General features: G+C 39.4%; 1 protein-coding gene across 8 annotated transcripts in view; it reads right to left on the bottom strand.

The window, feature by feature from the left end:
* WDFY3 (WD repeat and FYVE domain containing 3) overlaps window positions 1-26,897 on the bottom strand; it is a 183,705-nt gene that overhangs the window by 14,626 nt on the left and 142,182 nt on the right. For 7 of the 8 annotated variants that reach the window (XM_064450331.1, XM_064450330.1, XM_064450328.1 and 4 more), the window contains 22 exons: window positions 25,605-25,704; window positions 23,903-24,063; window positions 23,102-23,331; window positions 22,099-22,208; window positions 21,053-21,235; window positions 19,051-19,208; window positions 17,094-17,171; window positions 15,865-16,092; window positions 14,991-15,044; window positions 12,483-12,651; window positions 12,103-12,266; window positions 11,206-11,354; window positions 10,812-10,932; window positions 10,352-10,437; window positions 9,914-9,994; window positions 9,315-9,369; window positions 8,840-8,959; window positions 7,918-8,035; window positions 6,689-6,795; window positions 4,787-4,940; window positions 2,425-2,516; window positions 1,873-2,085 (listed from right to left, as the gene is read on the bottom strand). In XM_064450331.1, the coding sequence (XP_064306401.1) occupies window positions 1,873-2,085; window positions 2,425-2,516; window positions 4,787-4,940; window positions 6,689-6,795; window positions 7,918-8,035; window positions 8,840-8,959; window positions 9,315-9,369; window positions 9,914-9,994; window positions 10,352-10,437; window positions 10,812-10,932; window positions 11,206-11,354; window positions 12,103-12,266; window positions 12,483-12,651; window positions 14,991-15,044; window positions 15,865-16,092; window positions 17,094-17,171; window positions 19,051-19,208; window positions 21,053-21,235; window positions 22,099-22,208; window positions 23,102-23,331; window positions 23,903-24,063; window positions 25,605-25,704 (2,931 nt within the window). The remainder of the gene's footprint in view (window positions 1-1,872; window positions 2,086-2,424; window positions 2,517-4,786; window positions 4,941-6,688; window positions 6,796-7,917; window positions 8,036-8,839; window positions 8,960-9,314; window positions 9,370-9,913; window positions 9,995-10,351; window positions 10,438-10,811; window positions 10,933-11,205; window positions 11,355-12,102; window positions 12,267-12,482; window positions 12,652-14,990; window positions 15,045-15,864; window positions 16,093-17,093; window positions 17,172-19,050; window positions 19,209-21,052; window positions 21,236-22,098; window positions 22,209-23,101; window positions 23,332-23,902; window positions 24,064-25,604; window positions 25,705-26,897) is intronic. The other variant, XM_064450329.1, reaches the window with a different exon arrangement.

The following is a 26,897-nucleotide window of genomic DNA, read 5'->3' on the forward strand; positions in this document are numbered from 1 at the left end:
CACACATTTCTACTCCTTGCACCTACACTCCGGATACAAAGGGCAACAATAGACCTACATGCCACAGCTTTCCCTGCACTACAGTACGCTTCCCATCTGGCTGGGCTATAAGAAGATGGAGAGAGAAGGCACATCATACAGTGTTCATATCGACAACTGTTCTCAAAAAATGCCTGCTCCAGCAAGAAAAAAGAAAACAAACTCAAACCCCTTCTTTTTCTTTTGCACGACCGTTCCTCTTGCTTACTCATTCTGCCCTGCCCCCCCAGCTGTGGCATCTTGGGACCCCCACAGAGCCTGTGAGATCCCTCTTTCAAATGCAGCACCAGCTTTGGAACGTTTTGCAGCACAACTTTTTAAAATGGGAAACAGGACTACCAGGCATGTTACTGGTGGAAGAGACAGGATAAAGAAGATGTAGTCCTCATGTTACATCTCCATGCAGCAAAGGAGTGAAAAGTGCACAGCAGCCACATTACCCACATCACTGAGACAGCCTGCCCTAGATCCCCTGTAGAAAGTCACAGAGGGTCATAGCAAAACTCTACAGTTAGATAAAAATGTGCTCTAAGAGCATTCATGACCAAAAATGACTTAAGGAAGGAGTTTTGAGCTTCCTGAGTTTATTGCAGGCTGCCTATTTCCTCCAGCAAAGCATCATGCATTTTCTGGTAGATCTCTTCACAGGTTTGTAACCAACAGGCATTTGACTATTCAGGCAGACCTTCGGACTCAGCTGCATTGCTCTTCCATTGCCCTGCTCTAAGCCCCAGTCTTAATCTGTCCATCGGCTGTAGCTGGGCCATGTCTGATTATCATCACAACCCAGTGATTGATTATTACTTTTGAGGAGAAATCCCCACAGCCACTACATATCTAGATTATTCAGGAAGAGCAAGAAAGGGAAAGGAGAAAAGAAGCCACAGAGGATAGATGAGCAGTTCATAGCCTTCCTTCCAAGCAACAGAAGACAGACAGCTCTTAGTGGGTCCCTACAGCAAATATCCGGTGCCTGTCCTGAAACTTCACGTGCTGCTGTAGTCTAGAGTTCCCAACATGTGTGTTGGGTTCCCAGTGAATTCCTGAAGGTACCTGTGGTTTCCACCAGATCTAGGATTGGAAAAATTCACTGATGACATTTAAAAGTTTCACAGGACAGCAAAAAACCCCTAAAGAAATACCGGGTGGGAGGGGGGAAGGAAAGAAACCCTCAACGCCCCCAAAACCCTAAAAACCGACAGAGTAAAATTTTAGATTTAATAGTATATTTAATAATGTAATGTAATCTCTTAAAAAGAACACAAACTTCAAAGCTGCACCAAAAATGTGTCTATATAGCTCCTTAACTATAGCTGTAAAAGTCAATCTTCTTAATTTAAATTTTGATTATTTTTTTTCCAACAGAATCTTCAAATAAAAGATGTGGCCAAGCCCTGCAGAACACCAAGAGACTGGTGTAAAAAAAAGGAAGCATAAGTTATCATAGAAGGTATTTTATTTCAGGATAAGTTAACATACCTAAACAATAGGCATTATTTTGAAGTTGCACTTTTGCTGCTCCCCTCTGACTTTGCAGCAGGAACATACTTTTTTTTTTTAATGTGGATTTTTAGATTTGAACCACAATTTATTTCACCTTTGTTTTAAGGGTGCAAAGGTGAAAAAAAGGACATTTCTGATCTCACAAGCAAAGCCCAAAGTTGATCTTCATTGCATTTATGATGGAAATGTAAATGATTCTACATCACTGGAAGAATATTTATGGAAAAAAAATTCCCAGGAAGTTTCACTCCTAAAACACTTTCCCATTCTATATTAATACATTTCAATTTGAGTGTCATCGGGCAAATGAGAATTCTACAAAGGGTATACCTGCTTTGGTATCTGTCCAAAGTTATTAATGAATCCTATGGTAGCTGTCTCTTTTAATGGATCATTGATGTTATATATGTCCACTTGCCCCTCATAGAAGAGATGGTGAAAGACATTTACAGCTTCTACTGCAGCAGGACCTTGCTGTTTATAGCCAAAGATCAAGTCAATCCATTCATGCAGATGTGCACTCACAAAGTCACATTCCAGAGCCTGAAATTCAAAGGGCATGCATTAAAACTAGCCATATCAGTCATCAGTTGAGTCTACTACACCTGCCACGAAGAAAAATGCCACAAAGAAAAATATATTTTGACATATTCTTGTCACACTTTAATAAAGCTCTTCATTGAAGCAAGCCTTGCTTCAATGTACTCCCTAGCCAAAAGGAAGGAGACGAAACACCTTCTACAGACCTTTGCAACAATTAGCCATCACCCCAGAAATCATGGATTGGCTAGTAGCTGTGACTGCCTGAATTGAGCTTAGGTTGATATGCAGTGGAAAGTCCCAACTGACATTTTCTATTGTCCTTATTAAAATGCAAATTACCTCCCGATGAACTCTGATAAATTCACGAGGATCTCCTTTTGCCCATGGGGGGAGTATTACATCACCAAGTTTAGTGCCGTTTTGTTTGCAACCTATTTAAAAAAAAAAAAAAGGCAAAATTTAGAGAGAAGCACTGAAACTGCACTGCAACAGCAACAATGAACAAAAATTATACACAAAAAAATGAAATTCTAACACCTTTCCTTTATAAGGCAAGCCATTTCAGTCTTTTCTTTAAAATACCGTGTCATTTCTAAATGCCAGGCAATGAAACATGAAAAATTCTGCCTCAGTTGTTCACATAAGATTGCTCGCAGGAGGAAGAATTCAAATATTCCTTGCTAAGACTTTTGAAGATTATGATAGTGTTTCAGCATACACTCTTCAGAACATACATTACCCTTCTAGCTAGAGGCATTCATTAGATTGTTCCTCCTTAGTCTTCACAACATCATAACATACAGTCTGAACTCAAAACCTTTATGTTTCCCCATCAAGTGCTCTTAGAACATCTTGTCTTTATTTTTCTATTTAGGTAATTTCTGCTTTTATCTCCCTGTCATGGGAATGACATGGGAATGTGCTAGCCCCAATTTAAGAGAGGATGTAATTTCCTATATTTGGCATTTGTTTAGTACATATATAGCAATGGCATGTCAATTGAGTGTATTTTGAAGAAAATAAATCCCATTACGAGAGAGTGTAACAGCAAACTGTACTGAAAAGCCTTGGTGGAACAGTATTTCATCCCAGGATTTTTCTTCTTCACAATACAAACATTCTGCATCAAGGAATGGAATGATTGTTTTACCCATGAGAATGGCTGCACATCACAGGATTACAGGCTAAATACTGATTTCCTAACAGTGAAGACCTAACCGGTATCCCCTACAAACTTCACACCCACGGGACATTGGTGATTCTCCTGGGCACAGTCTGGCCACGTACGTTCATCTGGGTCCCGGATAGCCCCCTTCACACTCTGAACGTTAAATGGTGGCACGTTGCGATTTCTAAAAATGTGTTTGCTAAGACTTCAAAAATTGTTGTTTTGTCACTTCTTGCCAAGAGACAATTCCATGCTTCCTATTAGCTCAGAGGAACACCAACAAATTTCCAGGTTTACAGGACTACACAAGTAGTAAGTACATTGCTCCAACAGAAACATCGCTTGCATCGCCAGACTTTGAATCTCCCTCTTTTTAACTGGGGGGAAGGGGAGCAGGATTGCTATGAATTAACACAATCAAAAGCATCACACAGTGTTTGACAGCTGTTTGTAAGAAAACCTTTTCTACTGTTGTTCAAAGCGGTCAATGAAGAATTTATAGGACTCTGACAGTCACAGTCCAAAATGACCAGATACAGAGCTAAGTGGACAAACGTTTTTCTGGTAATGGCCATACCCTTCTGGGTGAAATACTTGTGAGAGGTTTTGCGGGGTGTTCTTTTGGTTTTGCTTTTGTTTGTGTAAGGTTGTGCTTCCAATCTCTTACAATACATTTTGAATAAAGGATTTGAGGCTGTTAAAACATATGACTTGATTAATCTTTATCATTGCTATTAGATTCACAGCACAGAGCTTAGAAAATAAGACCTTAATGACACTGTTAAGTGTGACATACATACTAAGGAACATGTATCTCTTATGGCCAATAGGTGTGAAATTTGACTGCTGTTGAATAATCACTCTCACAAAAGCGAACTGCAGCATTTCAACAAAATCTTTAGGAATACTTTAAGAGGAAGTTCTAAAAGCGAAGACTGTCAAACAGATTTTGCAAAGCTTAAAAAAAATGCAAGAAAGATGGTGAACACCATCATGGAGTAGCAAGTTACATGGACAAAAATTCAAACCAGGGAAACTCCAAGTAAAACATGATTATCTCTGCATTTTGAACTGGCAAAAAAATAAAAATCAACTAAAACATGCCACTCCAAACAAAAGTCGTTTTTGGGTATTTCAATGTCTTGTTTGGCAATTCTCAGAACAAACTTTGCATTAACTACTGAAAATGAACACTCACTGCTTGAGAAAATACCTTAAGCCTGATAAATCTGAAAAAAATAAATCTGAGGTATCAACAGAGGAAACAAGAATTCCTGCTACACTCTTCCCAATGAAACAATGAGTTCTGAATCAGTCAGACTTCCAAATATACTACTGAATAAACTTGTAGTGTCAGGAAATACTAGAAGTAGTCCTGCTTAAGCTTTCATTTCAGAACGTGCATGTCATCTATCATTTTCTCATGCAGTTAAACAGAACTTTTATCTGCCCACGTTGGGCACTTTTCTCACGTTGGACTGCTTGGCACTGCTCTTGCACCTGATGCAATGCTATCAAGTTCTTTCTGCCTACCTAGGTCAAAATTGTTGGAATTGAGCAGAAACTCAGGGAGGTAGAAGAACTCTGGGATAAGCTCCTTCACATCTGCCATGTTGTGCTTCGATGCTGAATACCAAGCCTCCCGGACGCTGTGGAACATTCGGTCAGCCAGGTCAAAGTGACCGCCCTGTGGGACAGAGTGAGAAGCATGCCAGCATCAGAATATCTCTCAGCACAGCAAATTTTGCCAAGAAGGCAAATCAGAACATCCTCTGCCTAATAAAGACACTACAGAACATAGCACATTTCTTCCTCTAACACAATGGATTTAAACAGCTGCACATGGAGACCAGTGATGAGTGGCACTCCTCAGGGGTCAGTACTGGGACCTTTGTCAGCAACACAGACAGTGGGATCAAGCGCACCCTCAGCAAGCTTGCCGACAACACCAAGCTGTGTGGTGCAGCTGACATGCTGGAGGGAAGGGATGTCATCTGAAGGGACCGTGAGAGGCTTGAGAGGCAGGCCTGTGCGAACCTCATGAAGTTCAACAACGCCAAGTGCAAGGTCCTGCACATGGGTTGGGGCAACCCCAAGTACAAATACAGGATGGGCAGAAAATGAACTGAGAACAGCCATGAGGAGAAGGACTTGGGGGTGTTGGTTCATGAGAAGCTCAACATGACCCAGCAGTCCGTTTGCAGTCCAAAAAGCCAACCATATCCTGGGGCTGTATCACAAGAAGCATGGCCAGCATGTTGAGGGAGGTGATTCTGCCACTCCACTCCACTCCTGTGAGATCCCACCTGGAGCACTGCATCCAGCTCTGGGGGCTGCAGCATAAGAAGGACATGGGCCTGTTGGAGCAAGTCCAGAGGACGGCTGGAGCACCTCTCCTCTGAGTACAGGCTGACAGAGTTGGGGTTGTTCAGCCTGGAGAAGAGAAGGCTCCAGGGAGACCTTCTTATAGCAGCCTTCCAGTACATGAAGGGGGCCTACGGGGAAGCTGGAGAGGGACTTTTTACAAGGGCATATAGTGATAGGACAAAGGGTAATGGCTTTAAACTGAAAGAGGGGAGATGTAGATATTAGGAAGACATTCTTCACTATGAGGGTGGTGAGGCACTGGAACAGGTTGCCCAGAGAAGCTGTGGATGCCCCACATCCCTGGAAGTGTTCAAAGCCAGGTTGGATGGGGCTTTGAGCAACCTGGTCTAGTCACAGGAGTTCCTGCCCATGGTAGGGGGGTTGGAACTAGATGATCTTTAAGGTCCCTTCCAACCCAAACCATTCTGTGATTACCTTTTGGTACACAATAATAGTAAACATGAAGCACTGAGATACAGATACGCAGTATTTTAAGAAGGGAGTCATCTAGTCCTATTTCAAAATTTAGGCTCTTCCAGGGAAACACAAATCTTTTCGCCTGATGGCTTCTATCTAAGAAAATATTTGACATGTAACATTACAAATCCCATTACCCATCAAATGGGCAAACAATTCCAGCCTCTGCAAACGTTTATTTTAACGCTCAGTATTAAAGTCGATCTTTGGATAGACATACTGGTTTAAAATAACAGTCTTTCAACACCTCCAGCACAGAACTAAGCAACTGGCATATAATTCTTTCAACAACAGACAAACGAAGCATGACAAGCAACGTATTTTTCACAATAAAATGTGCTTTGTTTTTTGTCTACTCATATTTTGTTCTGCATACATTTAGAAAAATGTTCAAACTACAAGGAAAAAAAAGTGAATTCCATTACATCTTTTACAAAGAAACATCAAAAACCTCCCAGGCAATAACAACTCTGCTAAAAATATGTCTTCTACCATATTTGACAGAAACAAAGCCAGTTGATCATATTTTTCACTTAGGTTTCAAATGTACAGCAGGAAAGAAACACAAAGTGAGGTGATGTAATTTTTTACCTGTAACCGTAAGAAAATCTGAGTAAAAGGCTCCATCCGGACAAGGTAGGAAGCCACTATCATGGCTGATGAATAGTGGGTCCCATAGTGATAAGCTGGAGTTTCCCCTGCAGAAGATTGAAAGTCATAAACGCAGAACAAAAAGCCAGTTAGATGACAGAATCAGTACTAACTGAAAAAAAATTAATTAGTGCTGCATTTTAATTACTTTGTGACCTTGGACACATTTAAAATTGGAATTTGTAATTTTCATTCTCAGGAATCTGAAAGCTTTCTGTTTTGTTATGGCCACCACTTGAGTTTTGGCTGCAGTCCAGTAGCCCTAATTCAATGGACTTCTGCAGAGCCATACTGGATGGTAATTTCTGCTGAAGAAACATTTTCTCCCCCACCACCCCACCCTCCCCCCTTTATTTTTAAATTTAGTCTTATTGGTTACCGTGGAAATAAAGGCTTGGGCAAAAATACATCTCAGAATTGTTGGCTAAAGATTTTGTACAGCTTTTACTCTCTTAATTTCCTAGCAAATGTCTCCATAAATACACTTAGAACATACTGATTCATTTCTAGAAATGAACGTCTTTGCCACCTGCTGTTGTTTGATACAGAACAGCAGTGCAGTAGTTAAACAGGCTTGTGTCTTCAGTAAAAGCACACAAGAAGAAATATATCACATAATAGCTGCCTTGCCAAACACAAAAGTTATTTTCACTATGTAAGGAAGCTCTAAAAATCAGAAATACGTAACTTAATTGCATCTCATTCTGAAGGGTTTTTTTTAGCTAAGAAAATGCTGTTTCCTTAGCAAAACCCTCTATGCATTAAGATAAGAAATGAAAAGGCTGGAGTACTGCTAATGCAGAAGTATTCCTGTTCCTTTTTACAACTTATTTTCTTGCAGCAGCACACAAACTGTACTAGTTGAGACAGCTGGCTGTGTGCTTCATGTGCCTGCCCGTTCTAGCCTTTAAACGATGTTAAACTGTTCTGAATGTGTAACTGTAAAAAAAGCTGTCAATTGGATTTAAAACAAACAACACAGCAAGCAAAACCAACACCCCTTTGCTCTAATTTAGTATTTGTTGGAGAGTCACTAAAAGCCATGGTAGAGTTCTGCACATCCACACCCAGGCCTTTTGACCCATAATATAAAAATCCACGACTCACTCCCATCATATGTGATAAGCACATGTCCCTCTGCTCTTCCTGCATGATGAATCATTACTTACCATTGGGATCTTCCCAATCTTTGTATCGCTTCTTGTACTGGGCTAACCTGTCTTCTGTTTGAGCTCCCATGGGCTTGGCCAGGTTTCTGAATGTCTTGGGATTTGTAAGATCCAGTTCCTTGAAAAAAGAAAACAGACACCAATTTTATATAAAAAAACAAACCTCCAAACCCCAAACAAATCCTTTCAACACTGCGATTACGGTATGCAACACCACATACCTAAGGCTGTCATCTTCGTTTTCTACACACACAGGAAGTACAATGTTGGATATGCTTAAAACAGTCCTTCAGTCTGATCTGAGAGGCAGTCACATCTGGGCTCCAGCCAATTTTTACCCTGCTCCCCTCATCCTGTTCCCCATTTCCCCCTAATTCTGTTCTTAAGTATTTGCCATGCACCTTAACGCTATTTTATGTTATGGTCTGACTGGTAGCAATGGCTGCCCACAAAAGCATTAATAAGATGTTTCATCTTTTTGAAAAAGCAAATTTTCACCGTGGGGCCAGATTTCACAGTAGCCCCTATCACAGCCTTCTGGACAAGCATGCTTTCTCTGTGGACATAACGTCCTTCAGGATATTCAGTAGAAAGCTAATGCAAAGACTTACAGGAACTGCTGCAACACAGAGAGGTAAATGCCTTAGAACAAGCTATGTATCCTGGCCCCCACTTGTGCACTGTCCAATAACACCCATACAAGCAGCACAGACAAGAACCCGCCTGCATGGGACAGCCAAGTATCTCTAATATATCCTAACTACTGATGAGTGGGAGGAACATCACAAAATAGATTAAATCAAACAACTGGTGATAAAAATAAGCCTCGGTTTTACCAAGACAGTATAAGGCAGCTGTAGTATTTGCAAATCTGCCAACATACGAAAGATTACTGACAAGGCTGACAAGATATTTTGTTTACCTCTGAATCATAGTCTGCGAGGATCCAGGGGAAGACAGGGTACTGCATGAGATCATTATAGGATCTGCCCGCCAGAGTGTTTAAGTGCATCAGGTACTGGAAGTTACTGATTTCTCCTCTCTTAAGGAAGACAGATAACAGCACTGTAAACTGTTCACTTTACAACAATCAAATATCTATGCTGCCAGACTGTCAAAGTGTTCAGCTCTCCCCAAACATATGAAACTTACTTCAATATTACAATGCTCCCTCTACTTTTACTACAGTCCCTCCCCTTGCATTTTCAATGGCAGAATAATTTCCTATTTGATGATGATATCATAAAATACTATAAACTAAAATGCTGACATATACTTTCTATAGTGGTACATTCCATCTGTTCAAATAAGAGAATGCAACTTATGTGCACTCATTAATTACATATCAGTACAAAATATGGAATTTAATACAAAACCCCCAAAATTTTCATACTTACTTCCCATCTTTGAGTAACAGATTTTTCTCCCACTAAAGTGCTAAGCAAGCCAGACCTAATGGGAAGAAGGAAGTGCATTTTCTGACTGAGCAGTAAGATCTGGGTTACATCTTCACAAGACAATCCAAAGTTTTAAGATTAAAACTTATAAATTATAACAATTAGAAAACTGGGGTTTTGTTCCCTTTTTCTGTAGGAGTGCCTTCTTTATTTCTGAACACAGACTGTTAAAATAATGCACGTTAATTATGCAATTCAGTGCAAGTACAAATGTATCTAACAGGCTGCCAATGAGGAAAATATCTGTAACAACTTGGACAAATCTAATACCTTTAGCACTCCAATTCCTTTCAGAACATCTCTGTGTACAGATAACATTAATTCTGTTAGCATATATTAATTAGTAATACGATATACCAATGCTGCCAATGTTATTAGTACATTTAAAATAAGTGGAGCACATGACTAGTTATTTATTTTGGTAATGCCCAATTTTCATTTGAGCCTGCAGTACTCTCCAGTGAATCCTGACCTTAATGCAAGCATAATTTATTTGAAACTGATGAGCTACAGAGCTTGTGAAGAACAGAATCACCTACCCTTGCTCTACGCTGGTGTTTGGTCTCTGCCCAGACACTGACTCCGAACTGTCAGTTAGAGATGGCACCACAGCCAAAAACCTGCACCAGCAGTTAAAAGGAGATTAAGATCAGTGTTTCTGTCCTCGGTATGTCTTCTCCTTAGAAATAGAGTGCATTTAGTACAGTTACAGACTTTGTTTTGAGCAACTATGTAACATCTTCAACAGAATTGGAATGACCCTTTTCTCACTGAATGCAGACGCCAAGTTTTACATGCACGCATTAGCACTTCCTACTGGTTCTTTTGTGCAGCAGTTGCTATCAGGTTACCCACTGCCTAACACCCATCACTTTTGCAATCTGCTTCTGGTTCTTAGGTCACTGTAGGCTCAAACATGGCTCAACACAGATATTTGCAAATATTTGGATTAAATGTTCTAATTTATTTTACAATACCTTTGATAAACTTTGTTTCTAACCCCTTTTTGGAAAGCTAGAAGATAGTTCCGTCCGTCTCCTGAGAAAACTTCAATTGCAATTGGCTGAAAACAGAGAGGACAAACCCATGTCAACACTAACACATTTGCTCATCACCTCTGAAGGTTAGGTGAACACCAGTTTAGTCATACTGTACTACATCTGAAACCAAATTATGGTGAAACAGACTTTGCTTAGCGCCACCAGATATTTTATTTTTGGAACACTAAAATCAACTAATACACCTAATAAACTAAACCATGCTAAGCCAAATGTTCAAACAAGGAGGCCCAACTTAAGCACTTCAGTTTCAACACAGTTAATAGCTTCGCTTTCCAAATACTGATCAGTTATGTGTTTATTTTACTTTTTTAAAATGACAACATCGTCAAAATATTCCAAAGTTGGCTGCTCAATCCAAATATGGTGTCTATATTACCTGCAAAAGGTACCTCCTTTTATGTACTTCCTTGATATCTTCATACGCAAAAATACTGCATGTTCTTTTGAGTTGACTTGGACCTTGCCTTGCTCCCCTAGGTATGATTGGCTCATGCATCCTGTAAATGAACATACACAGGCAAGAGAGAAGTGATTAAAAAGAAGATAAATTAAAAGAATTAGTCTCTTAATTCATATGAAAGTCCAGTTATAGAAAAAGCTGATTTTCACAATATACCATACTACACTGAGCAATCTGTGAGCACAGAGGAAATGGCTCCTGAGCTCTTTCTGAATCTGACATAATTTTGGAATTAACTCCTCAAAAATCTCATTAAATACTTCTTGTTCAGCTATTAAAGATTGAGGAAATACTCTCTTAATCTACTCACTTTGGAGGCAGCGTCTCAATATCCCGTATTTCTCTGGTGGCTGTCATGGTAAAGCCGTCAATGACATAGAAGTGCTCTTTCCCAAAGAGAAGCAGCCCTTCGCTGGTGTCAAGACCCTGAACCCGAGCACAGCGGTACATATGCTGAATCTGTAATGAAAAGCAGATGCTTAGCAAAAACAGGTTAACAAGCTCAGGCTCAGGCTGTTGCTTTGTTAGAACAAGCCACAGACACTGCTTTAATCACTTGTAGATACTGCAAAAATTCTGCTATTTCCCCCCTTAATCACGGATATACCTAATGCCTGTGACTACCAGTTGGGAAGGGAATTAAATAAAGCCTCCTCTGTATGATATAGATCTCTATATTTACCAACTTACCCACTCACACCATGCTCCTTGAACATATTTTAGAACCTAGCCCACTCGACTATGTTTACTGGTATACTTCAGACAAAGTCCGAAATACCAAATATGCAGCACGGTCATTCAACACTGTTCCTGGGGATAAAATACTAGTTATCAAGGTTTTTCATTCTAATGAAGGGAACAATTAACTATAGACAGTCTGCCAAGTTCAGCATTTATATTTTCAATTTATATTTTCTGCCTGGACTCATTAAGCTAACAGGATAATAATCCAAGCACGGGATAGCTTGCAGCTTTCATTTCAGGACAGGTTCTTTTTTCCCTAGCAGACAGAAGGAAAGAAAAGAGTATTTCCAAGTACAGGGTTTTCAGGATCTCTCTGAATCAGTGCACACATTTTGTTTCAAGGAAGAAGCTGACAAAATATTAAGCAAATTCAGCTGTAGATCAGAGAAGGTATTTAGGACATTTATTCACGCTTGTGACATGAAATGCAGCAAGTGCTTAGTGTGTTTGAAGTACACAGTACCTTCTCTCCTTCTTCAAGAAGTCGAAGCAAAGTTGTATTGTCAGTCTTCTCCTCTTCATCAATTGAACTCCCCTCAACAATTTGATCCTGCGATTGGTCTTGGTTCTCATCATCTCCTCCATCAGGAGCAGAGCGAGATCGTTTCAGGGGAGGCTTCACTAGGCCTAGACAAAAAGAAGAGAGATAGATACATAAAAACCTGACACACAAAAAATTCACTGTGCAAAACCTACTGAACTTTGAAATTCCTAATCCAATGCTAAAACAGAAAAACAAGAGTGCTACAGGATCCTTATGCTTATCTTAATGCAAATGCATGAGAAGATACAAAGGCAGATAAATTTAAAGAAAACAGTTCAGGACAGAACAAATTACCTAACCTTTGACTCTGGCAATAGTGTCCTCCCCGTGCTCTGGCTCCTGCTGAGTTGTTTCGCCCACTGTATTCTCTTCTATAGCATCCTGAAAGACTGCAGGGTTTCCAGAAGCCAGGCGCATGTAGTACTCCTTACTGTCGTAACTTATAGCTCTTCGGTAACGAGCAGGTTTCTTAGAAATAATTGAAGAAATTGTTTGATCAGTCAACTCCTCACTCACTTCAGTGAACATGTTTCAGGAATACTGTGTGCAGCACAGTGCATGCCTATCAAGCGTTCTGTGCGTGCTCAGTCATACACCACCACATACAGAAACAGACTCTTCACAAGGGCTAATCTGTCAGCTAATTTGCAAGGGAGCTATTCAGCCACCCAAGTAATAATGGGGTTGCAGAAGTGCCTGCAGATAAACCTACACCATGGGAAATAAGAAGTGTGACCAGTATGTTATGAACTGTCACAAGAGGCTGGGGTACTTGTGCTTAGGATTGATAGATCAGATGGCCGTTTCATCATCTTTCACAACTCCCTACAACATATGCAGCTTATTTGCTAGGCAATAGTTTGAACAAAAAATTGCCTCAGGGAAAGATACAGCTATGTGGAAGTTGATATGAACTAAAAGCAGCCAGGGACCAGCTTTGAGGCTCAGAAATTCTTAATTAATTCAGTTGTTTCTTTTTTTAGTAAAGATTCTGATGGTTTGTGGGCAGGAGACCAGCCACAAGAGTATCCATTCAACCGAAGTAATTCTTTGAGCACCGTCTGTACCTTTGGGTAATGACAATGGATTATGATACATTTCATTATGGCGGTAGTGTGGGTTTTTTTTTGTTTTGGGAGGGGTTTTTTGCTGTTTGTTTTGTTGAGTGGTGTTTTTATGTTTGGTGTTTGTTTTTTTTTTTTTTTTTAATTTATTTTCCTTTGTCTGTCCCATCCCCCACCACAGGCTAATTCTTATGTTCCTTATTTGATTATGGAGGTAAGATTCGAAATACAAATAAGAACTAAATGAGGACAATAAGTATGTCAGAATGATCACAGGAGACACAGGTGAAGATAAAAAGAGACATTAAAGCATCAAGAGCCTCTCCAAAATTCAAACACACTGATGTACATGGATGGATGAAAACCCACTGATTTTATACTGCAGTTGAAAATTTTCTTCTCTAACTGCTTAAGCCCACCTTCAGACTCTAGAAGGCTTTGTGTATGTGTTCAGTTCTCCATCACAAATAATTTTTTTGTTTGTGTTGTAGCATTATTTCCCATGAATTTCAAAACTAGGTTGGGATAATTGCAAAATATTATTACTACAAGTCCAGTTCCATGCTTTGCATTATGTAGAACTGTAGAGTATCAATGATATTTCAGTCGAGATTTTCCATTGTCCACCTTTGCAGCAATAACTCAAATACACAAAATGTGATTAAAAAAATTTTTTTTTGTTCATCTGTATGATAGTGTAGTGGGAAACTAAATGACCCATAAAAACAAACTAGTTTTATTACAAGTGGATGCTTGGGATGATGAAGAAAATAAGATCAGCAGCAGAGATTTCTTATTTCAAGTCAAATTGGCTGCTCCCAAAATAAAAAATTTAAGGCACTGTGATCTAACTTGCTCACTTATGTTCAACTAAGTCTTTGCTGTTTATCACCACAAAACCAGTGCCTTAAATGATGCTTAAAACCCCTGTGGAAAGAACTTATTTACAGCCTACAAAGAGGAATCCTAACTAGCACTGCTAACATGTAGAAAGGAAAACAGTAATAATTTATATTAGATATTCTGTATAATAGAATTACTTTAGATTTATTAGTTTATTTTTGAATATAATTCAAAATGAGTGAATGCACATTACACATTGTACTTAGTGATGGGCAAGACAGCAAATGTAATTAACAGAGAAGCAGCATAATACTGAAATGCTCACAGAGCAGCCACTTCCAAACAAGTCTGTGTTATTTTCAAGGCAGGATTGATATTTTTTAACGAATGTGTATATTTCATTAATAGTAAAAATGAGGAGAAGAGTTAGCTAAGACAATATTAATCTGGGCTCTAACAAAAGTAGGCCTGTTACAGCCCATCACAGCCAAAAGGAAAAAAACCGCTCACCAGATCCTCTCTTAGAAAGAAACACTTTCCCGGTAAATGCTTCCAAGTGATCGTGTTGCCCATTACTAGACATGTTCCACTGACCATTAGTTCAGATCCCAAAGCCACAACACTTCACACGGTGAGAACAGTGATAGCACAGCCCAACACAGCCTGTTAGTGTGCAGCAAAGAAGGTAAGGTCTACAGGAAGTTTTATTAGGTGAAGTTGAGGAGCACACAGTAACATCTTCTAACGCAGTTACTGAAAAAACCTTTAGGCCTGGAAATATTTATTCAAAGAGCAAGTTGAAAGCCATACGTAGAAGCCTTGTTAAGATTGCCTAACATGCAGGAGGAAAAAAGTTATATTTATTTCACATTCTTTCAGTCAGTGTACTTGTTTCTTTACCTTTTGAGGAATGGTATCATCGGGTGTCTCAGGAAGTCTACTTGAGGAATCAGACTGAAAACAGGGCATCAATTATATAAGCATCAGAGAAAGAACACTTTTGAGAAGAATGTATGATGGCATGTTCTCCACTTAGTGTGAATTAGACTGTCACTACAGCTATTGTGTACCAGATTGCAAGCAGACAAATATACCTAATGGTTTAAAACTGGTTTGCTTATTTTAAGTACTTTGACACTCATGCTTAATTTGAGTTAAAAGATCCTCCATGCACACAGGCATGCCTAAAAACACAATAAAGACTGCTCCATTTCTTAAAAACAGTGTTTCAAAATTAACAGGAACTAACTGCCAAGTTTTCAAAGGCCACATGTGTTTCTGCTACACAAGCACATGTTCATATTTGTGGATGGATGAAAGTACTTGTCATAAATGCCATACGGGCCAAACCAAGGCCCGTAGCCTGTTTGTTTTTCCTTTTTTCTTTTTTTTTAGATCACTGTTTACTGCAATATCTAGCATAAGGCTGAGAACTCAGGCTGAAACCTCCCACAATTATGGTACTTCTCAGTCTCTAGAGGCTTGTGAAGATGCCTCTTCTGTTCACTGGCATGATCACTTAGCTGATGCAAGGACACCTCATCATATGCTGTAATTGCTAGTCTTCGAGTTCACTTAGTTTTGAGCCAAGTGGTTCAGTCCCTTCCCTAAACATACCACGAGGAACAACTGGACCTTACCAACCATTTAGGACATACAGAATACCAGGAAATACCAACACAGCAGAACACGTTTTTAAGAAAAACTTATTAAAAGAAAAAGAGATTTTACAACAGGGCATAAAATTACTCATCGCAAAATCTTGACTACTTACCAGCAAGTTTGTTTCTTGTTCAGCTTCAGGCATGTAGGGATACTGAATATAAAACATGTCATTTCGCACCATCTTCTTCCTCATTCTGCAGGGACCTTCTGTCATCTCCAACATCCACTTGTCAAGATGGGAGCCAATAGGGGGACCCCACAAACCTCGCTCTCGTAGTAACTCGTATTCAATTTGAGACCACTCTTCTGTCACGTATTTTAATGCATTCTGCTGACGCTGAATACAAAGACATTTGTATATGCATCAGGAGTGATGCTTTTAAGCCAATCTCCGACATGAGCAGAGACATTTTCACTACATTACATAAGAACATGTAATAATTCATAATTATAGTAGCCTTTTCAGGTCGCCTTAATGAGATTTCCAGTGTCAGTTACCATAAAAGCAGGGTTCCTATTGTAATCTTCTCAATAAGGAGAGACAAAAAGAAGGTAAAAGCTCTGCTTTTGGTTTGTATCATTAATTGAATGTATTTCTAAATGGCAAAGGTGAAAGAAATGTAACACTAACCCACTGATTTTGAAAAAGGATTTTAAGAATGATAACAAAAATTGTTTTGGAGGCCTTCCCTGTCTGTATTTAAACTCGAGAGAGAAGTTAAATTAAACAAAGTTTGGTGGTTGTTTTTTTTTAACTAATTGCTTTCAATGACTTGTTTCTCTCAGAAGCTGATTTCTTAAGATTTATAGCACACAGCTCAGCAACTAGTTTGAACCAAAGGCCCTTGGGGATGTTTGGAAGAAACTGCAGGGTGCAATGATTTCATTTTGAAAGGCACAGAGCATCCACTTTCTATTGCTGCATGATTTGTATTACTATAAAAGTAGCGTTTGTATACAATGCTTCTCCGCATCTCCTCGCAAATGTTTGTACAATGTTTTAGAAAGACAACATATTCAAGCAGATTTCCAATCTCTCCTTTTTCCTTCTTTTTTCTTTTTTTTACATTTCTAAGGAAAGACTACTTAAGCTTCTTGAAAAAAATTAAGATTTAACTTATGTAATGTTGCTACAAGAGTTTTCATCTACAACCAGATCAAAATGAGTTTATTTGATTGCATTTAAAAAAAACCTTTAAAATAAGAACTGTATCTAAACATTCAAGCATTTCACCAATGGCAACCTAATATTTTACAAGGCCCATACGGAGAAATGGGATTGGTATAACCTAACAGGTCAAAATGTTGGTGTCAGGTAATTAACCCTCTGAACCATACCTCCTGATATTCCTTATACTGCATATCAACCAGGTCCCGAACCACTGCAATGTGAGTAAACATCCACTGGGAAATTTCCTAATACAAAGGTAAGAGGACAGAATGACATTTTATAAACACAGGTTTTGTTTGGATGAAAAGCCTATGAATACGTTACCTTGCTAAACTTGCTCACAAAGTAGAGTTTCTTAAAAAAACCAACCAACCAACAAATAAGACTTAGAAAATGAATTTCAGACTACTGCATGCAACAGTATCTAAGGTTTTGTTCCGTTGGGTGTTTTTTTCTTTTAAGGCAGTAAATTCATGTATAGCAATATCTGTTAAAAGAAACTGGCAAACATTTGGAAAATATTCCAAACACATGATGGAACATTCCCAAACTGCCGAAGACTGGCACTGACAAATATTACTACTTTTCCTTATTTCAAGTAATAGTTTGTGGATGCTGCATAGTTTGCTGGAAATCCTCAAGACACCCACCACTTCTTACTCTGTACTGCAACATATCTGTTTTCACTTACTGCTCCCTCTGCCAATACAGCCAGCAATAGTTCCTGTCAGCTCAGTTTGTGAGTTTCTTCCTTTTCATTTTAATGTGTATGCCTGCACACCAGGAGAAGGACTGAGGGCACTGAGAATTCTTTATTTTATCAAAGCCATTGAGTAATTTTCAGATCAGTAAGAGAATTGGCAACATATTTTTTTCCACAGGACACAAATAACTCCTGATTAAGCAACAGGAATTATACATTTCCTTGTGGCAGGAATACACCTGCCTCCCTTGACCCAACATCTCCTCAGTGTCAAGTGCTAAATACAATAAGAACTCAGTCCTCCAAAACTTTCAAACTGCTCTCTTTCCTCTGTTTTCAATGCCTCAAATACTTTATACTAGCTCCTTGCAATACCCCACCAGGTACTGCCCACATTTGAGACCACATTTGGAGTACTGTGTCCAGTTCTGGGCCCCCCAGTTTAAGAAGGACTTGGAACTGCTTGGGCAAGTCCAGCGGAGAGCTACCAAGATGATCAGGGGGCTGGAGCATCTCCCTTATGAGGAAAGGCTGAGAGACTTGGGTTTGTTCAGCCTTGACAAGAGAAGACTGAGGGCGGATTCCATCAATACCTACAAATATCTGAAGGGAGTGTGTCAGGATGATGGGACTAGACTCTTTTCAATAGTGCCCAATGACAGGACAAGGGGCAATGGGCACAAGTTGGAACACAGGAAGTTCCACCTCAGTATCAGAAAAAACTTCTTTCCTGTGAGGGTGCCAGAGCAGTGGCACAGGCTGCCCAGGGAGGTTGTGGTGTCTCCTTCCCTGGAGACATTCAAAACCCGCCTGGATGTGTTCCTGCTCGAGCAGAGGGGTTGGACAAGATCATCTCCAGAGGTCCCTTCCAACCCCTACCATTCTGTGATTCTGTCCTACTGAGAACACCACTGCTGTAATACTCTGGTCTAACTTTTTTCCAAGTTTTTTTTTTTTTTGTTAGCAAGCAGGTTTGTAAATCAAATGTCTAGTCATATATCAAATCGTATATTGTTTTGCTGAACTCCTCTCTATAGTACAATAGAAACAGTGCAAAGCAGCATTCATATAAGGATTTTCCTAAACCACATGATCTTGGGGCAGGATGGAAAAAAAAAGGACAAGCATCTATCTCACAGCTTCCTTTTCAGAGCAGTATTGCAAACTGAATTTAAGGCCCAGACTAGCAAAGCAACAAAACATATGTAACCAGAAGCAGCTGAACAGTCTCACCAACAATGGAAAGTTTAACTCTTGGCTTAATGTTAAAGACATGCAGATGCACCTACTAGATCAGGACACGCAGAAGCAAGATGCCCAGTCTCGATATTCAAAAAGCGGAAAACAGCTCACACTCCACAGGATTCCTGAACACACGTTGCTGGATTTTAGACTGCATGTTATCAACTGCCAGAAATTACCTGTGTGGTGAGGTTGTGTTTATGGAGACCACTCTCCTTGCGGTTTCTCCTGGAACCAGTTAGTTTAGAGAGGCCAAACCCACTGCTAACTCGTGAAAGTTTGGACTGTGTGGTTGGAACCAAAGCCTCCCCTCTACTGATGCATTTCTTCTCATGAGCTGAAAAACAAAGAGAAAGTGTTGGGAGCACTTTTTAGGTGTGGGTCGTCACCCCCCCCCCCCCCCCATTATAGTTGGTTTATTGAATAGAATAACCTCTTCTGCTACTTTAAAAAGGTGGGTGTTTTGGGGATTATGGCAGGGGAGGGTGGGTGGGTATGAGTGTGTGTGGTTTTTTCGTTTGTTTGGGGTTTTTGTTGTTATTTGTTTAAGAGTGCCCAGCAGTACTCAGTCATGTCAAACATTCATGACTTGTATGAGGAAAGATCCCCAGGTGAAATCTGGGAATCGCTTGCTTTGAAATGAAGCATGACAAACAGATTTGTTACTCCTTTTTTCGATAATCAAAATTGGGGTCCATGAGCTATGAATTCTGTCCTCACCTGAAGAGGTGAAATCCAGCTGTGCATAAAAAAAATTATCACCTGGCCTCCCTCTAACCCCGCCAACTTTATTTTTGTTGATTTACATCCCTTAAAGGACAAGTGTGCCTTCCAAAGAAGGGAGACAGCACCTGGAGAAATATTTTTTTCTCAAAACAGTTACAAAGATAACAGAATTTACGTGATTTATGTTATTTTTTGTTATGTTATAAACAGTAGATACTAGTGAAAAAAAAATGCAGCTGAGCACTGTTTCTCTGCTGAAAAAGGAGCTACAACATGACCTCACTAAACAATCTCACAGCAAAAGTACGCTGTATTGAGCAGAGAAGCTAGGTGGCCTACTAGACCTTTTTGTGCACATACAACCATCCCAGTTGACAGTCAAGTCCACAAGACTGGTATGCTTACTCTAAAACTGAAGGTTTTTTTTAAAAAAATCATAGCTTGGTTCAACTTTTTGAACAGTTTAACATTCTCCAGATATTCAGCTAATGGATCATACTGTATATCAGCTACCTTTGATTTAGAAAGTACATGATCATGTTTCTCACTGTTTCTTTAATTCACTCCACCCCTGACCTTTCTTTTTCTTAAAACCACTACTACTTTCTTATAGGAATAATTTCTCCAAAGATCCTTCACTCTACTTAAAACATTTCTGTAAATATACTGACTATTGGTGATATTCTGGAAACCTAAGCAAACATCAGCCAGGGACAAAGCACATCTAGAAATACAGAGAGTTTCCAGAAATGCTTTCTGTACATCCAAGTTAACCTCAATTACTTCAGAGCCGTGTAATCATCTAAGTAGTCACGTCTACATAATTTCTTTATCTGCTGTCTGAACTCTTGCTAAGTCAGTTCAGCAGCAGTTGGCCTTCTTTATTACACAGGCACAGAGCTAACTCTTGCTTAACTTGCTGTCCACACGGATTCCCAAGTCCTTTTCCCACAAAGCTGTTTCCTAGGCTGAAAAGATTTTCCAAGAAGGAGAAGTGATAGTATCACTGCTGCTGGAGAAGGACTGCTCAGTCTCACATTTACAATTTTATCACCAGACCGAGAGTTTGCAGGCTGCACTCAGACATGGTCAAGAGGGCTCCCCCTCCCTGCCCGGCACATCCAATCATGAGAATGGTGACAAAGGTCGTCCCAATCCAAGTGTTCATGGGAAGGAGCTAAATGACTCCATCACTGTAATCCACTATACACTACTGGGTGGACACTGACTCACAAACACAGGACGTCGTTGAGACCACTGACAGTGTTGAATAAAGGCCCTGTTTACAGTATATCCTATACATGGTACAGTTTCTGAATGAGGTATGTTAAACAGTAACAGGCTGGAGTACTTAACACTCCACAAAAGCTAAGCCCATTTTAAGACATCCAGTGCATATGGCTCACTTCAGGGAAACCTACCCTTCAGGACATAAAAATCCTCAGTTACACTTACCCAAATGATTTTGCCAACACTTTAAACTTGCTTCCTCAATAAAAGGTCTTGCAACAGCTATATCCACTTGGCCACGATCATTGACAGGTAGCGTCACTTTGAAAACTTCTTCTAAAACCTGTTTTTTACTATGGATCAGCTCTGTCCACACTCTGTTTATGGCTTTTAAAAGAAGCTGGCGACCTGTATAGGTATGAGATCACAAACAGAAAACTCTCTATGGTGCCTACAGAATTGGTATTTTAACAGTAGTGAACTGAATAATTTCTGCAATTATACTCCAGTTTCTTGCCCTCTTGCATGACTTGTGAAATGCCTTTGGCCAGACTAACTTTTTTTTTTGCCATTTATATGCTATCAGAAAGTATCTAACAGTTAATTTTGGCAATTTCTTCCTCTGTGAATCTGAAACGCTGACTCTGATTAGTTGAGATTCTTCTCCCACATCCATCTATTAACAAAATGAGATTCAAAAAATAATCTTACAGAAGTATGTCTATATACACATATATAATTCCATAAATACATTACACCAGATTTTTACATATGACTGTGTGAACAAGCACACACCTGCATAAATATAAAATATTTGCAAGGGGTAGGGTGGGGGGAATCACTGAATCTTTTCTTCCACAGGTAGTTCATAATTTTCCTTTAAAAGAAAAATCCTGAGGATGCTGCTGAATAATTTTACAGCTTATACCAATTATTTCTTACCCATGCTCATGTTAGATCTAGCTGATACAAAATCATGGTGCACACTTAAAATTACCCATCTCTATCACATTCAACTCAGTGTATATAAAACAGTATTTCTAATGCTGGTGTGTGTCCAGAAAACAATGACAAGCTCTTGCTATTTTAACAGAATGGCAACTTATCCTGGATATGTCTGTCTTGGTATTTCTAAGTGTTTTTTTGTCTATATTTTATATATTTTTATACACACACCCCCAGCCCTAAGAGTAACTGGGGTAAAAAGATTAGTGATGACAAGACAGAAGTGGCATTAGCAGACATCTGTGGCTTTGTCACTCTCAGATTACCTTCGCTGACATCTTGATTGTAGACTCCATCTGGTTCTATATCAGAGGGGATCATAATGTGCCAAGTTGTCATCCTGGCTTCTGCTTCCAATCCAAACCCATCAACGTTGCTACAAATACACAATGAGTTAAACACAATTGGGGGGGAAAAAAAAACAAAACAAAACAAGCTAAAGCATTTGATTCCCTGTGACAGTATCACAAAGATTAATACATGCTACTACAGCAATGTATCTTCACTTCTATCCACTTGAGTTCTGATAATCTGCAGTCACAAGCTGAACTGAAGGTTTATGAAAAATGACGTGCCATGGACACTGATGTTGCTGGAGGAAGACAGTAATATTTGAAGAAACACAAAACAGCCGAGGCCATAACTGGAGAACATTCGGGTTTCTGATAACGATGCTTCCCAAATGTCTTTGGATGAAATCCAAGTCATACATCTTTTTGGAAAGAAAAAATGCCAGGCAGGCTTTTGCATCAATGCAGTAAAGTGGGTGTCTACAGCATTTGTGACGGGCATCTGATTGAATGCCTGACTGGCATTCATTGATATATTCAATGCTATATATCCAAGTACTAAGATGTAGAATTATATGAAATGATTCAATAGACAATAAATCTAGTGACAGACCTCTGTGACTATTAATTACTTAGCACCAGTGTTTCTTTATTCCTTGAAAACATTTCAAATTATCAAAGCGTAACAACAAAATTCTTAGATAAGCACTCCTGTCAGTATTTTAAATACTTTAAATATTTTAAAATACCCCTGTAAAAGGAGGTAAGAATGTTCTCTATACCTGGGCCCTTCATACCTAATTTTGTTTCAAAATGAATCACTTCAGCTTGCCTGCATTTCACTGGCTGGAAATTTATAAACAGTTATCCAGAATTTGCTGACTTATTCGCAAGTTGAGCATCATTGCTGAGACAGAACAGGTGATTTTAACACTTCATAGCCCTGGTTCTGCAATGAACTTCCATCTGAGATATTTACCTTCCCACGTGCAGATTAATCAAGCAGTGAGCTAGGCAACTGATGAACTCTTGATCGTGATTTCCAGGTCCCAAAATAAGGTTTCTGTTCACAGTAAGGACCCTTAGGGAATCAAGGAGAGCCACTTGCTGAGGAACAGTTTTGTGCGCCCTTGAGAACTGGTACAAGATGGTCCTGTTCAGGCAGTGATAAATAGCATCCAGCGATAGTCCCTGAGATCTTCTTTTTGACTGATGTGAAAAAAAAAAACCATGATCAGATAGTAGCAGAAAATGAATTTACTGGCAGATAATCTTCCCCTGAATTGACCCCATGCTCATTTTTCAAAATCAGTATTTTACTAAAAGCATCAGTTCCATGAATTTCAATCACCAAAATGGCACGAATACATGATGATACACTTACAACTTCAGTATCTATAAAGAAGCTGCTTGTTTCTACAGCAAAAGTCTTCTACCAATCTCCAGTGCATGAGGAAGCTTCCCAAAAATGTCAAGGTAAATTTAGGAAGCTTCCCAAAATTCATGTGATGTAAATTTTGTTGTTTATTTTGGGGGATTTCTAAAAAATTATGTCATCTGAAAGCAGTTTTTACTTAACTGCCCCATATTAAAGCACTCCACACTGACAAGATGGGCTAGGGAAGCTCCATAAAAAGAGAAAAAGCATGGGGAAGAAAAGTGTGCTTCTATGCTGACCTGACATGTGTCACTAGTAGGTTGCTTAGTGACACACTCTATGGATTTTAAGGTAAACTGCAAAAATGTTTTCGCAAGCAAGCTAATAGAAGAACATTGTTACCTGTGCAATGAGCTGGATTATGAAGTCCACAAGAAGTTTGGATTCTTTGTTGAACATGCCCTGCCAAAGCTTATCTACCACACGCTGTGTAAAATAAAACACATTGTTCACCAGCACTTGGTAGCTTCCTCCACTTGTTATAGGCAGAGATGCATCTTCACCTAGGTAACAAAAAACCCTTAGAGTTTTCATTTATCAAAAAAACACCCCCATATCTGCACAGGTACATTCACATTAGCTTTCTAGACTTCTGTAAAAGAGAAAAAGACTCAAAGGAAAAGCTAAAACCTCGAGGCTTCCCTACAACGAACCTGGATGTTAAGCAAACGTTTGAAATCAACAGTGACAAAGGCCAAAATGGGGGGCTGGGGAGGGAAGAGTCCAGAAGAAATGGTACTCCTGTGACCCTGAGGCATCATATTTATGTATGGTACTCCTTTTCAGCTGGAGCTGCATGTGTGCATAACCACCTGTAGCTTTTTTACATTACACTCTTGCCTTTTTAAAGAGAAAAGAACCTTTTTATACACCTTGAGATGACAAGCGATATCAGCTAGCATCACTTCTCCCTCACTGTGCTTTGTTCAATAAAACTGAGAGTCAGGGGCATCAGCTGCATGTGTCTGTGTGTACATAAGTGTTGGTCCAGCTATATTAAGAGAAACTTGAAAAGTGCAAGTGCTTCCATAAAAAAGAAAATAATCAGTGGTGTTGATTTTGCTGGAAGTTCACCTATCTTTATCCACTTGTTGCCCCTTCTGCACATAAAGCAACTGATAGCATCACACCTGGAGGAAGCTGGCAAAACCTTGAAGAAGGAACGCCTGAGGAAACCAAAGTCCGGCTCCTGGGCTGCACAGAAGTACTTGCAAGGGCTGGCAGCTCTTCTAAAGAATCTGACACAAAGCTTTGTGTAACACGATTCTGGATTTATTTTATTAATGCACTGCACCCAGAGAAATACAAATCATTGCGGTGGCAAGAAAGAGGGAGCCTTCCAAGCACATTTGAAGAGAAATGCATGCTGCCCTATGACATCTAGGGTGGAGATAGAGCAGACCAAGAGCTCCTGGGAAGCCCAGCAGGCCACCATGAAATCCGACTGGGCACCCGGGCAGCAATATTCCTACAGGCCACTTCATGATCATCTAAATCCATGCTCTGGTGGGACAGCCGACCTTACTGACATCAAAGTTAAGCTTCTAATTCTCTTCCTGTCCATTCAGTAACTGGATCAATGGAATCCTAATCCCAGAGGCTTTTTCTGAGGTGCTGCATTCATAATAAAACCACAGTAGGAAGAAATGGAAATGAAGCTAACTTTGCAAAGCCAAAGTCCCACCCGTGATAAATTGACAAAAGCTCCAGACCCTCTACCAAGGCAAGGAGGACAAGAGACATGATGCAAGATCCAGTTTCGGTTCTCTTTGATGTGATTGCAATTTGTCTGGCTTACATATGCAAAAGATTAATCCTTTTTTTTTTTTTTTTAAAAAAAAATAATCTATTTTACAACTTTGGCACAATCTTGATAGTGAGAGAACATGCAAGCACAGCAACACCATTTACGCATGAAAGGAAAGGCCAGGAAACAATATATAGACTACCAAGTTGTAACAGGAGAGGACACAGAAAAAAACCCTAAAAAATCAAAACCTTTTGCTCAAATCAACAGATTAGTAATTAAACTTTGCTATATTACCCAATAAAACATCAGCTGCAAGTAAGTGGTCCATCACTCCATCCAAAACGTATGTCTGAAACTCCTTCTGCTGAGTTCGGGTTGATCTTTCAGGGGAAGCCTGATGAAAGAAATACAACGTTAAGATAATGAGTAACTCTGAGCAAAAAGACAGAGGGGGAGGATGTTCTAGGTCAATTTCTCTTTCCTCAGCTCTTGTAAACTGTCTTTTTTTTTTTTTCTCCTAATATTCTGTCTTGAGTAAAAAGTCTTGGCTTTATCTAAAAATTACAGAGCAGGCATTATTACTATTTAAAAACAGTTAATTTATCTTCTGCCAAGAAAAGAACACATTCTAAAAAGGTGCATGGTTACACTGTGATCTCCTCAGTTCACATAGTCACCTACTTCAGTGAAAAAGAAGAGTAAACAGGACAGGTCAAACATGGAAGTTGATCATGACTTCCACGGGGGGTTCTACATATTACCACCGCAGCATTTCTACAGTTATATAATAGATTGATACGCTAAGCCTTTCTAATTACCTTTGCACTTAAAGTGGTTTTCCCCTTTATCATCTTGAGTTGTTCAATGCATACATAATCATACCTAACTGAATGATCCACTTAACACCGTCCTGGAAAGCAATATAACACTAAATTAACCTGCTCTGTCTTGCCCTGTAACAGTTTAGCAGCGTGTACATACCCAGTCCTCTGTTTATGCTAAGGGGACAGTAATTAACATTGATGAGTGGTAACAGATTAAAACAGCAGTAAAGCAATTTCAGCCAATTGAGCATGGCCTCAAATATGCTTCCTGATGTTTGCATATAACTGCATCTCTTGACAATTCATTTTTTGCTTTGTGACAGCAAAAAGATGTCCAACTGCCCCAGGAAATTAGTTAGGAAATATACAAGCACAATCCAAAATTCCTGCAGCTAGCAAAAAAATTGGGGAGACTCAGCAACACATAGATGAGGTAAGAAATAGGTAGGTCAAGGGAGAACGTGAAATGATGTGAACTGAACATTCCAAAATACATTGTCTGAAGAAGGTGTGGGCACGTTAAACAGTAACTGAACTCCTCATTCCCTGCGTCACAACTTAACAGAAGGATGCTTTCTGCAGGTGTCACAAACCTTAAAAGATAATTTACAGGAAGATTACAGAGTTACTTTGTGGATTTTTATAGCATATGGTGCCATATGTCTGCCACTTCTTTTTATCTAATATGAATAAAACAGAAGCCTTAATATTTCTACAGGGATTTTACATTTTCAGCAAAACAAATACAGCTGTCATGGTCTGA

Source organism: Phalacrocorax carbo, chromosome 4, assembly GCF_963921805.1.
Source record: "Phalacrocorax carbo chromosome 4, bPhaCar2.1, whole genome shotgun sequence".
In the NCBI taxonomy this organism is placed as follows: Eukaryota; Metazoa; Chordata; class Aves; order Suliformes; family Phalacrocoracidae; genus Phalacrocorax; species Phalacrocorax carbo.